General features: G+C 41.6%; 1 protein-coding gene across 4 annotated transcripts in view; it reads right to left on the reverse strand.

Moving 5' to 3' along the window:
- LARGE1 (LARGE xylosyl- and glucuronyltransferase 1) overlaps positions 1-15,439 on the reverse strand; it is a 259,607-nt gene that overhangs the window by 41,334 nt on the left and 202,834 nt on the right. For all 4 annotated transcript variants that reach the window (XM_069966505.1, XM_069966524.1, XM_069966514.1 and 1 more), the window contains one exon: positions 5,150-5,254. In XM_069966505.1, coding sequence (XP_069822606.1) covers positions 5,150-5,254 — 105 coding nt within the window. The remainder of the gene's footprint in view (positions 1-5,149; positions 5,255-15,439) is intronic.

Below are 15,439 nucleotides of genomic sequence, written 5' to 3' on the forward strand. Positions count from 1 at the left end.
ATCAGGTGAGAATTGAATTAAGGTATTAGATTTGGATTCCGGGCACAGAAGTTGCAGCGCACAGGAAACCTAATCAATGAAATCATTCAAGAACATCTACAGCGGGTTATTACATGGCGGAGGAGGGGGAGGAGGAAGCGCAGGCAGCGCTCAGGGACAGCAACTACAAGCAACAAAACTGGTTAACCAGCGGATATGGGCAACATGTATCCAGACTATATACAAGAGGCTAAATAAGAGCAAAATGTATATAGACAATGAGATAATTATTGTAATATGCTATAATACGTCCTTTATGTACAAGAATATATAAGTGCCCCCTATATACAGGAATATAACTACTATAATACTGCTCCCTATATACAGGAATATAACTACTATAATACTGCCCCCTATATACAGGAATATAACTACTATAATACTGCTCCTATATACAGGAATATAACTACTATAATACTGCCCCTATATACAGGAATATAACTACTATAATACTGCCCCTATATACAGGAATATAACTACTATAATACTGTCCCTATATACAGGAATATAACTGCTATAATACTGCTCCTATATACAAGAATATAACTACTATAATACTGCTCCTATATACAGGAATATAACTACTATAATACTGCTCCTATATACAGGGATATAACTACTATAATACTACTCCTATATACAGGAATATAACTACTATAATACTGCCCCCTATATACAGGAATATAACTACTATAATACTGCTCCTATATACAGGAATATAACTACTATAATACTGCTCCTATATACAGGAATATAACTACTATAATACTGCTCCTATATACAGGAATATAACTACTATAATACTGCCCCTATACAGTAAACAGGAATATAACTACTATAATACTGCTCCTATATACAAGAATATAACTACTATAACTATAACTAGTATGGCTTGATCAATTCATATAACTATAACTAGTATGGCTTGATCAATTCATACACAAAATTCTGATGTGTTTTTTATTTAGCCAAGCGGCACTAGTATCAGCCATAGGTGTGAGGTGCAGCACTCTGTTTCTTCCCTGAACCGTATTTTGTTTCTCTCTTTTCTCCGTGTTTTGCACTCCTCCTGGTGAGACCCACTTGACCGCAATTAGCAGGAGACACCTGAGTGCACATGGTTTTAATCCCTCCTGTTTTTTCCCATTCTGTTTGCTGCAGCTATGGTGAGTGTAATACCTTATCCAGACTTGTGCTGCTTGGGGGCGACCTTCTCCGCCGGCGGTGCTGGCCGGGTTCTGGTGTGGTGTTTGTGGGTCTGGTCCTGTGGCATGGGGGTCGCAGGGCCGTCCCATGGCCCCCGTTCCCTGGCTGTGCACGCCTGCGGGGTTGGTGGCCACTGACTGGCACGGTGTGGACTTAGTGTAGGGACCCATGTGTATCAGATACCGGCACGAGGTACATGGGGCAGTATGGCTTGATCAATTCATACACAAAATTCTGATGTGTTTTTTATTTAGCCAAGCGGCACTAGTATCAGCCATGGGTGTGAGGTGCAGCACTCTGTTTCTTCCCTGAACCGCATAACTACTATAATACTGCTCCTATATACAAGAATATAACTACTATAATACTGCTCCTATATACCAGAATATAACTACTATAATACTGCCCCTATATACAAGAATATAACTATTATAATACTGCCCCCTATATACAGGAATATAACAACTATAATACTGCTCCTATATACAGGAATATAACTACTATAATACTGCCCCTATATACAGGAATATAACTGATATAATACCGCCCTCTATATACAAGAATGTAACTACTATAATACTGCCCCTATATACAGGAATATAACTACTATAATACTGCTCCTATATACAGGGATATAACTACTATAATACTGCTCCTATTTACAAGAATATAACTACTATAATACTGCTCCTATATACAGGAATATAACTACTATAATACTGCTCCTATATACAGGAATATAACTACTATAATACTGCCCCTATATACAGGAATATAACTGCTATAATACTGCTCCCTATATACAAGAATATAACTACTATAATACTGCTCCTATATACAAGAATATAACTACTATAATACTGCTCCTGTATACAGGAATATAACTACTATAATACTGCTCCTATATACAAGAATATAACTACTATAATAGTACTCCCTATATACAGTAATATATCTACTATAATACTGCTCCTATATACAAGAATATAACTACTATAATACTGCTCCTATATACAAGAATATAACTACTATAATAATGCTCCTATATACAAGAATATAACTACTATAATACTGCTCCTATATACAGGAATATAACTACTATAATACTGCTCCTATATACAGGAATATAACTGCTATAATACTGCCCCTATATACAGGAATATAACTACTATAATACTGCTCCTATATACAAGAATATAACTACTATAATACTGCTCCTATATACAAGAATATAACTACTATAATACTGCTCCTATATACAGGGATATAACTACTATAATACTGATCTTATATACAGGAATATAACTACTATAATACTGCCCCTATATACAGGAATATAACTGCTATAATACTGCTCCTATATACAGGGATATAACTACTACAATACTGCCCCCTATATACTTAAATATCACTTCGATAATACTGCCCCCCTCTTTCCCCTCAGTAGCGGTAGTCTCTGTTTGCAGTGAGTGTATTATAGAGGGAGATCGATGGACGCAGGAAAGAGAAAGAGATTTAATATCCCAAATGGCATAATCTTTACATTCCGCATAATGCGTCGCCTCTGTCACCGCCGCATTGTGGTTTCCAGCTATGAATAAAATTACTCGGACATCTCGCTCTGTTTGAGAAAGAAAGCCCGGTGACATGAAATTTGTCGAGTCTATAAATACCGCTCGGTGCTGCCTCCTGCGTGCCAAGTGTCATAAAAACAGTTATGGATGTTGGGCGCCGCTAATCTTATTAATCCAAGATGCAAGGAGCTAATGTAGCTACGAAATAAAGGAAGGGAGGTATATGGCGGTGTTTTTTCCCTCTTTTATACATATATTATATATATATATATATATATATATATATATATATATATATATTTTTTTTTTTTTTTTTCCTTTCTTTTTTAAAGCTAGGACCCTTTAAGTTTCCGTAATCACAACTACCTTTGCTTTAAGGGGTTTTTATTTTTCTCCGACTTGGGGAGTGAAGGTGAGGGAAATACATCTTATTGTCTACAGAACACAGGACGGTACATTACCTGCTCACATTCCCGGACACAACGCTGACAGATCAGCAGCTTGACAAATCACTTGTGGCTGATGCTAAAGTCTAACGGAGACGACGTCAATAAGTAATTAACTAGTACAAACAAGAAATAGCGCAGGTACCAGTGATCAGCGGCGGGGAACAAAGGGGGATGTGCTTATATGTATCAGAGGGGGGCAGTATTATAGTAGTTATATTCTTGTATATAGGAGGCAGTATTATAGTAGTTATATTCTTGTATATAAGGGGCAGTATTATAGTAGTTATATTCTTTTATATAAGGGGCAGTATTATAGTAGTTATATTCCTGTATATAAGGGCAGTATTATAGTAGTTATATTCTTTTATATAAGGGGCAGTATTATAGTAGTTATATTCCTGTATATAGGAGCAGTATTATAGTAGTTATTGCGAAGTGGAGAAGATGTCGACCAGCACCAGCCGATAAAGGGAACACTGAGTGAGGACGTGTAGGACTGGAGATTGCAGCTGTATGTGATAGTGTCCTAACCACTGAGTTGCGGTGCAGAGGCAAGGTAGCAGAGAGCAAATGACAATGTATAGAAAAAGAGTCTCGCACTCACCAACTTGAAAGATGCAGGTGGTTTATTGCAGACACATCGTAGCAAGTGCGGCAGGGAGAGGGAAGGTGGAGAGGCAGGTGCGTTCCCTAGCCCGACAAAGCGCCGTAGCAGGCGCGAAACATTGTTGCTCTCCTGTGAACGCACCTGCCTCTCCACCTTCCCTCTCCCTGCCGCACTTGCTCCGATGTGTCTGCAATAAACCACCTGCATCTTTCAAGTTGGTGAGTGCGAGACTCTTTTTCTATACATTGTCATTATAGTAGTTATATTTCTGTATATAGGAGGCAGTATTATAGTAGTTATATTTCTGTATAAAGGAGGCAGTATTATAGTAGTTATATTCTTGTATATAGGAGCGGTATTATAGTAGTCATATTCCTGTATATAGGAGCAGTATTATAGTAGTTACATTCCTGTATATAGGGAGCAGTATTATAGTAGTTATATTCCTGTATATAGGAGCAGAATTATAGCAGTTATATTTCTGTATATAGGAGCAGTATTATAGTAGTTATATTCCTATATATAGGGGGCAGTATTATAGTAGTTATATTTCTGTATAAAGGAGGCAGTATTATAGTAGTTATATTCTTGTATATAGGAGCGGTATTATAGTAGTCATATTCCTGTATATAGGAGCAGTATTATAGTAGTTACATTCCTGTATATAGGGAGCAGTATTATAGTAGTTATATTCCTGTATATAGGAGCAGAATTATAGCAGTTATATTTCTGTATATAGGAGCAGTATTATAGTAGTTATATTCCTGTATATAGGAGCAGTATTATAGTAGCTATATCCTTGTATATAGGAGCAGTATTATAGTAGTTATATCCCTGTATATAGGGAGCAGTATTATAGTAGTAATATTCCTGTATATAGGGGGCAGTATTATAGTAGTTATATATTCTTGTATATAGGAGCAGTATTATAGTAGTTATATTCCTGTATATAGGAGCAGAATTATAGTAGTTATATTCCTGTATATAGGAGCAGTATTATAGTAGTTATATATTCTTGTATATAGGAGCAGTATTATAGTAGGTATATATTCTTGTATATAGGAGCAGTATTATAGTAGTTATATATTATTGTACATATAGGCAGTATTATAGTAGGTATATCCTTGTACAGTATATAGGGGCAGTATTATAGTAGATATATTTCTATACATATAGGACAGTATAATAGTTAAATTATATATTTTTTCATGGGGACACAATGTACCTTCCTCCTCTTTCCTGTTATAATACAGGTCTCCCTGCAGTCACTATACCTGTGTTGTATCCTCTCCCCAGTGCCGGCCACGGTCGATGGTTTTTCCATAGATTTCCGAGGTACCAATCACTCTGATTCTCCACCAGTCCCAGAACTTGTTGCCCTGAAAGAAAAATAAAAGAGCGGAGAAATATGAGAACAATGTGGATGTGATGTGTCGTCTTCAGGCTATCCATTTCTAACATACACATTACTGTCCTTCAGCTGTTTTGACGCTAAATGCCAACCAATATGGCCGCTATTATAGATCCTACAGGAATCGTCACTCCATTTTCCTTGGGTACTGAACATCCGCTAGTTATACAGATTTACGTGTATGATCAGTGAGCTGGGCAGGTTATTCAAGAGACTGGAAAAACTGTGTAGCGTTGCCAGCCATGCCATGCCCCATACCAGGGCATCACCATAGGAGTACAGAAGTAGCAGCCATGCCAGGCACCTGATCATGGGGTCCTGCGACACATAGGATACGGCACATGGTAGGCTTCCATTACAGGACAGCTGTGGCCATGTAACGCTGCCAGACATCCTCTGTGCCCCATGAAGTTGCCAGGCAGAGACGGTGCCATCATGACTTTACTCCATTACATTCAGTCAGTGACAGGCGGTGGCGGAGGGTATGTCGATGTTGCCATTGGTGACTGTGCCCCCCGCCTTGGCAGTGAGGACCGGTGCCATGTACATCTGGTGTAGTCAGCAATGTCCCCCCTCCCTGTCACTCTCCGCCTGGTAAACAAGTTCATTGTGTTTAAGCGCTGCCCGTATTCCGTCTGTCCGAGGCCATTACATTAACAAGGAGAGACGATACCCACAATGCTTTGCGGTTCGCTCGGTGGCGTCAATTCCCAGCATTGCTGCGGCGAGTTATTCTCATCTCCGCTACCTGTCCACCTCAATGTTGTCCTGTTTGTCTGACTTTGTCTCTAACCTTCGCCGTTCGTGTCCTCGCTCCGGCTTTATTTAGTCTTCAGGCCCGCGTACTGCGTGAGGCTAATACACGTCTCATTTCGGAACAATGGACGCTGTTTTTATGGGTTCATTTAGAGTCTAATAGCTGCGTACATGGTGCGTTTGCTGTATTGTCCCCATCTTAGAAAATGCTCCAATTTAGGCTTGCTTCCTTTTGCAGTCAGTCTTAGTTCTTGTTGCCTAGCAACCGCAGTTTTCCGCCTGGGTGACCACCATTGCTATGTTAGCATTAATTCTTGTTGCCTAGAAACTGCACCGTCTTTGTTGCGTGTCCATCGTTGCTATATGTGTAGCTATTCGTGTTACTAGCGTTAATCCTTGTTCCCTAGCAACCGCACAGTTTTCCGTCTTGGTGACCACCATTGCTATATGTGGAGCTTTGCATTTTGTGAACGGTAATTCTTGTTGTCTAGCAACTGCACAGTCTTCCCTCTATGTGACCATTATTGCTATATGTGTACCTATGTGTGTTGTTAGTGTTAATTTTTGTTGCCTAGCAACCTTGTCTGGGTGACTACCATTTGTGTATGTACACTACAGGTGTGTTGGTAGTTTTGGTTCTTGCTGCTTAGCAACCACTTAGTTTTGTGTCTTGATGACCACAATTTGAATACATATAGCTATGTGTGGTTTGGCAGTGGTTGTTCTTGTTGCCTAGCAACAGCTCAACGTCCTATCTGCATGACCACCCTTTGTGGCCATGCAGCTTTTGTTGCCTAGTAACCACTCAGCTTCACTTCAGGGTGACCACCATTTGAGTGCATGGGTACTGTCAGGGTTAGTTCATGTTGCCTAGCAACCAATCAACTTCCTGTCTGCATGACCACCATTTCTGCGCATGTAGCTACATGTGTATGGTCCTTGTTATCCCTTGTTGCCTAGTAACCGCTAAATTTTCTATCTGGCTGACCACCGTTTGTATATTGTATATTTCATGTGGGTTGTCAGTCTTAGTTCTTGTTGCTTAGCAACCACGCACCTTTGTGTCTTGGTGACCACCAGTTACCTATGCGTTATTTGTATCCTAACAACCGCTCGGCGTCTTCTCATGCAAGTTGTCAGTGTTAGTTCTAGTTGCCTAGCAACCACTCCACTTCTTGTCTGGGTGACTACCATTTGTCTACATATTATCCCTTTAAGTACCTGGGCCCTAATCTGATATATGTGGAAGTGCCGCCCACCTACTCCTGTAATCCTGGCAGCTTTGGGCCCCCCCAGGCTACCTTCGCAACGACCCCCCCCCCCCCCCCCCGAAACTCTAAAACCGCCATCAGATCCACAGACCTGTGTGCTGTCTTAACAGCTGCGTTGCATTGTGGGTGCGGCGGTGTTCACACCAGACACTGTGTAGAGAAAAAAAAAAAAAAAAAAAACGCAACATCTACCACAATGCAATGCAGCAGACAGGCATGTCAGAAGCTATTAGGGGCTTAGTTGTAGAATTTCGATTGCAGCTCTGGAGGTGACTGGACAATAAGATAAATGTCAGGCAGTCAGCCGCTCCGCTTATACATCTGCCCACATGGAGTTTAGTGACCCTTTAAATGTACGGAAGTGATAGGTAAGCTATAGCCGCAGAGCGCACTGTGCTAGTGAACTGTACAGCGAGACCATGTACAGGATCTAGGTTGTCTCATCGTCTCCATTATGTGATGTACATCAAAGGACTCCACAAAGTCCAGGAGGGTACTGTATACGAGCGGGAGGGATGTGCTGCATTTGTAGGTCATGCCCTGCAGCTTCGAGGGGGTTCATGTACTAGACTGAGCGCGACAGAGATCCCAGGAACTACTCAACTACTGTCATTCCTATACATCAGGAGCTTCTTAAAGGGGTTATCCAACGCTACAAAAACATGGCCACTTTTTCGCCTCTCGTCTCCAGATTGGGTGGGGTTTGGGACTCAGTTCTATTGAAGTAAATTGAGCTTAATTGCAAACCACACCTGAACTGGAGACAAGAAAGGGGGAAAAGTGTCCATGTTTTTGTATCACTGGATAACCCCTTTAAGGAGCACCTGCCCAGAACACTGGGTGACATGAAGATCCCTACAGTACATTACTGGTTAGATTTGAGAGTCAGGATTCTGGGTGACAACTTCCTGAAACACGGGGCAATTAAGGCTGGGGTAATTCTATGCTATTGCCCCTGGATTAGCGCTTTTAGACTGGGAAATGTCAATCATTCTATGAGGTGGACTCTCACAGATGTCAATCATTCTATGAGGTCGACTCTCACAGATGTCAATTATTCTATGAGGTGGACTCTCAAAGATGTCAATCATTCTATGTGGTGGTCTCTCACAGATGTCAATCATTCTATGAGATGGACTCTCACAGATGTCAATAATTTTATGAGGTAGACTCTCACAGGTGTCAGTCATTCTATGAGGTGGGCTCTCACAGGTGTCACTCATTCTATGAGGTGGTTTCTCACAGGTGTCAATCATTCTATGAGGTGGACTCTCACAGGTGTCACTCATTCTATGAGGTGGACTCTCACAGGTGTCATCCATTCTATGAGGTGGTTTCTCACAGGTGTCAATCATTCTATGAGGTGGACTCTCACAGGTGTCAGTCATTCTATGAGGTGGACTCTCACAGGTGTCACCCATTCTATGAGGTGGTTTCTCACAGGTGTCACTCATTCTATGAGGTGGACTCTCACAGGTGTCACTCATTCTATGAGGTGGACTCTCACAGGTGTCACTCATTCTATGAGGTGGACTCTCACAGGTGTCACTCATTCTATGAGGTGGACTCTCACAGGTGTCACTCATTCTATGAGGTGGACTCTCACAGGTGTCACTCATTCTATGAGGTGGACTCTCACAGGTGTCACTCATTCTATGAGGTGGACTCTCACAGGTGTCACTCATTCTATGAGGTGGTTTCTCACAGGTGTCAATCATTCTATGAGGTGGACTCTCACAAATGTCAATAATTTTATTATAGGCATGCTTTATCTCTTTAGCATTATATGATAGGCAGAGCTGGACTCTCATAGCTGTCAATCACACAATGATAAGGGGAGCTGGACTCTCACTAATTAATCACTCTATAATGGGCTGAGCTGGACTCTAAGATGTCAATCAGTCTCTGATAGGCAGAGCTGGACTCTCACAGATGTCAATCATTCTGAGATAGACTCTCTTAGATGTCAGTCATTCTATGAGGTGGACTCTCACAGATGTCAATCATTCTATGAGGTGGATGGACTCTTCCAGTTGTCAGTCATTCTAGTATAGGCAGGCTTTTTATCCTTATATGATAGATGGAGCTGGACTCTCACAAATGTCTATCCTTATATGATAGATGGAGCTGGACTCTCACAAATGTCTATCCTTATATGATAAATGGAGCTGGACTCTCACAGATGTCAATCATTCTATGATAGGCAGAGCTGGACTCTCACAGATGTCAATCATTCTATAATGGGAGGGCCTTGACTCTCACAAATGTTAAAGGGAAACCTGCTAAAAGCTCCCTGCATACCTCATCTATCCGGAGCCGGTCTTCTTTCCTTAGTCAGTGACTAAGTTTCGAGTACTTTAATCTAACAGAAATATGTAAATTAGCACGTTAGGAGCCCTGGCGGCCCGCCCACCACCTCCTTCCATCACTGAAGAAGGTGGCAGAGAGGCTGAACGGTGCTCTGGAGGGGCGAGGAACACCCCCAACGCTCCTAATGAGCTAATTTACATATTTCTGTTTCATTAAAGTACTCAAAAACAGCAGAACCGACTAAGGAGAGAAGACCGGCGCTCGAAAGTACACGACTGCAGAGAGCTGTCATAGAAACATAGCAGGCCTTGACTGACAGATGTTAAACAATTTATGGTAGGTGGAGTTGGACTCTCGGAGATGTTGACCATTCTATGATGAGTGAATTCATTTACAGGTATCAAACCCCCTTTTCCCGTTTCTTTTAACCTGTGTGAGAGTCCCGCTGTATAATGGGTGGAGCCATGATCTCGAAGTCCCACCCCCGAGGGCTTCACACAGACTCTCACAAACGACCAGGCCGCTGTGGTACTACGAAGGTGACACATCCTCTCAATCCAGGATACAAAATGTTTCTGCACCCACAGGGTTAACCCGCCTGAGCACTCCATATTGTTATCCGTACATTTGTATAAGCTGCCGCCCCACTAATCTGCGATCACACGTATTGTACACGAACGACAATGCGCCCACAGACTCCAACAATCGTAAGCGCTCACAGAAATGACAGGACGCCGCCGCTGATCTATAATTTCGTATGAAAAGCCGCCGGCTCTGTGTAATTTGTTCAGATGTGTTAAATTGATAATAAAACGGCTGAGCATTGTACGCCATTACTGCGGATTTTATCCTATTATCCATGAAAAAACTTCACGGTCCGGATTCCGTCATTCATATATATGTATTTTTTTTTCCAGGTAAGTGCATTTTAATGCGCAATATAATAACACTGATATCGGGCTTGGGAAAAGTGAAAGGGACGCCGCTCAATTTTTCAATCTCAATTTGATAACGGGATGCATGAAATAAAAAGAGGAAAATTAAAGCGTAACTCCGCAGCACTATCCGCATACACTCAGTAAATAATCGCTATTTTTACATTTAAAGGTACAGAAATACGGAGAGTATCCTTGTTATTACTTCAGCTCCTCTGTGCAGGGTTGGGGGGCGGAGCTTACAATGATAGGGGCCGTCCTTACAAGGTAAGGACAACCTCTGAGGGACGTATATGGGCTCCATATTGGCTCCCACCCAGCTATGAAGAGGAATTTTAATCAGATGACTCAAGAACATAATGGATGAGACTGTAACAAAGAGGTGAGAGGATCAGATGGATGCTCACTCTGCAGATTTTTAAGTAAAATGTCACTGTCACCTTTTAATAAACATTTTCATTATCGTAAAAAAAAAAATGTAGAGAGATTCAGATTTACTATTTGGATTTTACTAGATAAAAAAAAAAAAATATTTTACCTGAATCCCAAAAAGATTTCTCCTAATGTTATCTTCAAGGAATGCAACATTTCTAGAATGTTTAAAGAAGCACTCCGGGAATTCTTTATACAGTATAGTGTAGGTTATTATTGTTAGGTCTTGTGCATACTCGTTTTAGAGGAGCAGCCAAGAGATATCTGATAGGTGATGAAGTCATCCTGTAGTTCAGAGGAAGTCAGCTGACCCAGGACAGACCACTTCCTCTACCACTAAACACAGTGAAAATCTGTGGGTCAGACTACAGGTCACATGACCCAGTTACAGTAGGGACACCCAAGGAAGAAGCTGTACTGCAATGAAACAGATGGCGCTGTAGGTCTAGTGATGGTGAGTGCAGGGCCACTTTAACCAGAGGGCACATGGGCCCCCCCGAGCAGGCTGGCCGTTGCTATGTGCGACCAGTGCGGTCGCACAGGGCTCCGGCCACCAGCCTGTCAGGGGGGAGCGCCATGGATGGGTAATCTACTTACCCCTCCATGGCGCCCCCTGCAGGGCCCCCCGTCCGCCGCTGCCCCCGCACGCTGCTGCTGCGATGCTTCAGCAGCAGCGATACTGACAGAGAGAGAGCCATTGGCTCCCTCCCTGTCAGTCACTCTTGTGGCCGCACTTCCTGCAGTCACAAGAGGCCGCACTCTCCCTCTAGCGCCCGACGTCACTGGAGCGTCGGCGCGAGGGTAAGGGGAGTGCAGCCTCTTGTGACCGCAGGAAGTGCGGCCACAAGAGGGAAGAGAAGAGGAACGCGTGGACCCAGGTGAGTAACAGTGTTTGTTTTTTTCAATGTTATATGGGAGGGAGAACGCATATACTATGGGAGAGCACAGGGGGCTATATACTATGGGGGAGCACAGGGGGCTATATACTATGGGGGAGCACAGGGGAGCTATAAACACTATGGGGGAGGACAGGGGGCTATATACTATGGGGGAGCACAGGGGGCTATATACTATGGGGGAGCACAGGGGAGCTATATACTATGGGGAAGCACAGGGGCCTATATACTATGGGAGAGCACAGGGGGCTATATACTATGGGAGAGCACAGGGGGCTATATACTATGGGGGAGCACAGGGGGCTATATACTATGGGGGAGCACAGGGGGCTATATACTATGGGGGAGCACAGGGGGCTATATACTATGGGGGAGCAAAGGGGAGCTATATACTATGGAGGAGCACAGGGGGCTATATACTATGGGGGAGCACAGGGGGTTATATACTATGGGGGAGCACAGGGGGCTATATACACTATGGGGGAGCACAGGGGAGCTAAATACTATGGGGGAGCACAGGGGAGCTATATACTATGGGGGAGCACAGGGGGCTATATACTATGGGGGAGCAAAGGGGGCTATATACTATGGAGGAGCACAGGGGGCTATATACTATGGGGGAGCACAGGGGAGCTATATACTATTGGGGAGCACAGAGGAGCTATATACTACTGGGGAGCACAGGGGGCTATATACTATGGGGGAGCACAGGGGGCTATATACTATGGGGGAGCACAGGGGAGCTATATACTATTGGGGAGCACATGGGCTATATACTATTGGGCAGCACAGGGGAGCTATATTAAAGGACACAAAAGCATTACTCTATCTGGCAGCATCGGCCAACTCGTCAGCCAAGGAATAAAGAGCCCTGACCTGGCTGACAAATCGGCCTGATTTGGTCATCATCAGGGCAGATAAAGGAGGCTCCACGGTCGTCTGGCCCAAGGTCCAGTATCAGGAAGAAGCTGGGAGACAGCTATCAGATGGAAGGACATACGCCAGATTGGACCGAAACCCCACAGCGAAAATCAAAGAAGCATTACTGCATTCCGCAGTCACAAATAAAGTTTTGGACATTATAACGTCTGAGAAGCTCATTCCTCCTTCCCCAAGGTTCCCTAAATGTTACCTGTTGCCCAAAATTCACAAGTCGCAGACCCGACCGCCGGGACGCCCTATTGTTTCGGCGATCGGGTCTGCGACTGAGGGGCTGTCCCAATATCTCGATTGGATTCCACGCCCTCTGCTCCCCCTATTTCCAACATACTTAAAAGACACCAATGCCTTCCTTGATGCCCTGGACGATGTAGTGTGGTTACCCGAATACTCTTTGGCGTCCATCGACGTGGAGAGCCTCTACACCCGCATCCCACATGATGCGGGTTTGGAGGCAATCGACCATGTACTTGGCCGCACTGAGCAACCTATGGCGTTTAGAGATTCCATACGTAATGCTTTGCTTTATGTCTTACAGAATAACTGCTTTATATACGAGGGAGATTGGTACCGTCAGGAGACCGGCACCGCGATGGGCACGCCGGTCTCCTGTACGTATGCCAATCTCTTCTTGTCTTGCTTTGAGCACTATTTGGTTTTCTCTGGTCAGAATCCCTTTGTTTAGTATATTGTTTCTTTTTTTTCGTTTTGTTGACGATATTTTTGTTATTTGGAAGGGGTCCCCAAAACAGTTTGACGATTTTGTTTCTTTTTTGAATAACACTAATCAGGTTAATATGTTTTTTACTTCCACATTTGGAGGTAGCTCTCTGGAATTTCTGGACGTTAAAGTCGAAATTATAGATGATAAGATCCATACAAACTGCTGACAGCACTGCGGTTATCGCCACCAAGGGTCTATTGCTCTTAATAGCAGTCAAAAACATTTTGCAACACTGGTTAGACGACTCCCTCCCCTCTTTAGCAGAAACTATTAGGACATTTAAAGACACACTACACTAGGAACTATTACACGTCCTATTACACACTATTACACATTATTACTATAATACTGCCCCTATATACAGGAATATAACTACTATAATACTGCTCCTATATACAGGAATATAACTACTATAATACTGCTCCTATATACAGGAATATAACTACTATAATACTGCCTCCTATATACAAGAATATAACTACTATAATACTGCCCCCTATATACAGGAATATAACTACTATAATACTGCCCTCTATATACAAGTATATAACTACTATAATACTGCTCCTATATACAGAATATAACTACTATAATACTGCCCCCTATATACAAGAATATAACTACTATAATACTGCTCCTATATACAGAATATAACTACTATAATACTGCCCCCTATATATAAGAATATAACTACTATAATACTGCTCCTATATACAAGAATATAACTACTATAATACTGCCTCCTATATACAGGAATATAACTACTATAATACTGCCCCTATATATAAGAATATAACTACTATAATACTGCTCCTATATACAGGAATATAACTACTATAATACTGCTCCCTATATACAGGAATATAACTACTATAATACTGCCCCATATATACAGGAATATAACTACTATAATACTGCTCCTATATACAGGAATATAACTACTATAATACTGCTCCTATATACAGGGATATACCTACTATAATACTGCTCCCTATATACAGGAATATATCTACTATAATACTGCTCCTATATACAGAATATAACTACTATAATACTGCCCCCTATATACAAGAATATAACTACTATAATACTGCTCCTATATACAGAATATAACTACTATAATACTGCCCCCTATATATAAGAATATAACTACTATAATACTGTTCCTATATACAAGAATATAACTACTATAATACTGCTCCCTATATACAGGAATATAACTACTATAATACTGCTCCTATATATAAGAATATAACTACTATAATACTGCCCCTATATACAGGAATATAACTACTATAATACTGCTCCTATATACAGGAATATAACTACTATAATACTGCTCCCTATATACAAGAATATAACTACTATAATACTGCTCCTATATACAGGAATATAACTACTATAATACTGCCCCCTATATACAGGAATATAACTACTATAATACTACCCCTGTATACAGGAATATAACTACTATAATACTGCTCCTATATACAGGAATATAACTACTATAATACTGCTCCTATATACAGGAATATAACTACTATAATACTGTTCCTATATACAGGGATATAACTACTATAATACTGCCCCCTATATACAGGAATATAACTACTATAATGCTGCTCCTATATACAGGAATATAACTACTATAATACTGATCCTATATACAGGAATATAACTACTATAATACTGATCCTATATACAGGAATATAACTACTATAATACTGCCCACTATATACAAGAATATAACTACTATAATACTGCTCCTATATACAGGAATATAACTACTATAATACTGCTCCTATATACAGGAATATAACTACTATAATACTGCTCCTATATACAGGAATATAACTACTATAATACTGCTCCTATATACAGGGATATAAC

The sequence above is a fragment of the Dendropsophus ebraccatus genome, chromosome 1 (genome assembly GCF_027789765.1).
Source record: "Dendropsophus ebraccatus isolate aDenEbr1 chromosome 1, aDenEbr1.pat, whole genome shotgun sequence".
In the NCBI taxonomy this organism is placed as follows: Eukaryota; Metazoa; Chordata; class Amphibia; order Anura; family Hylidae; genus Dendropsophus; species Dendropsophus ebraccatus.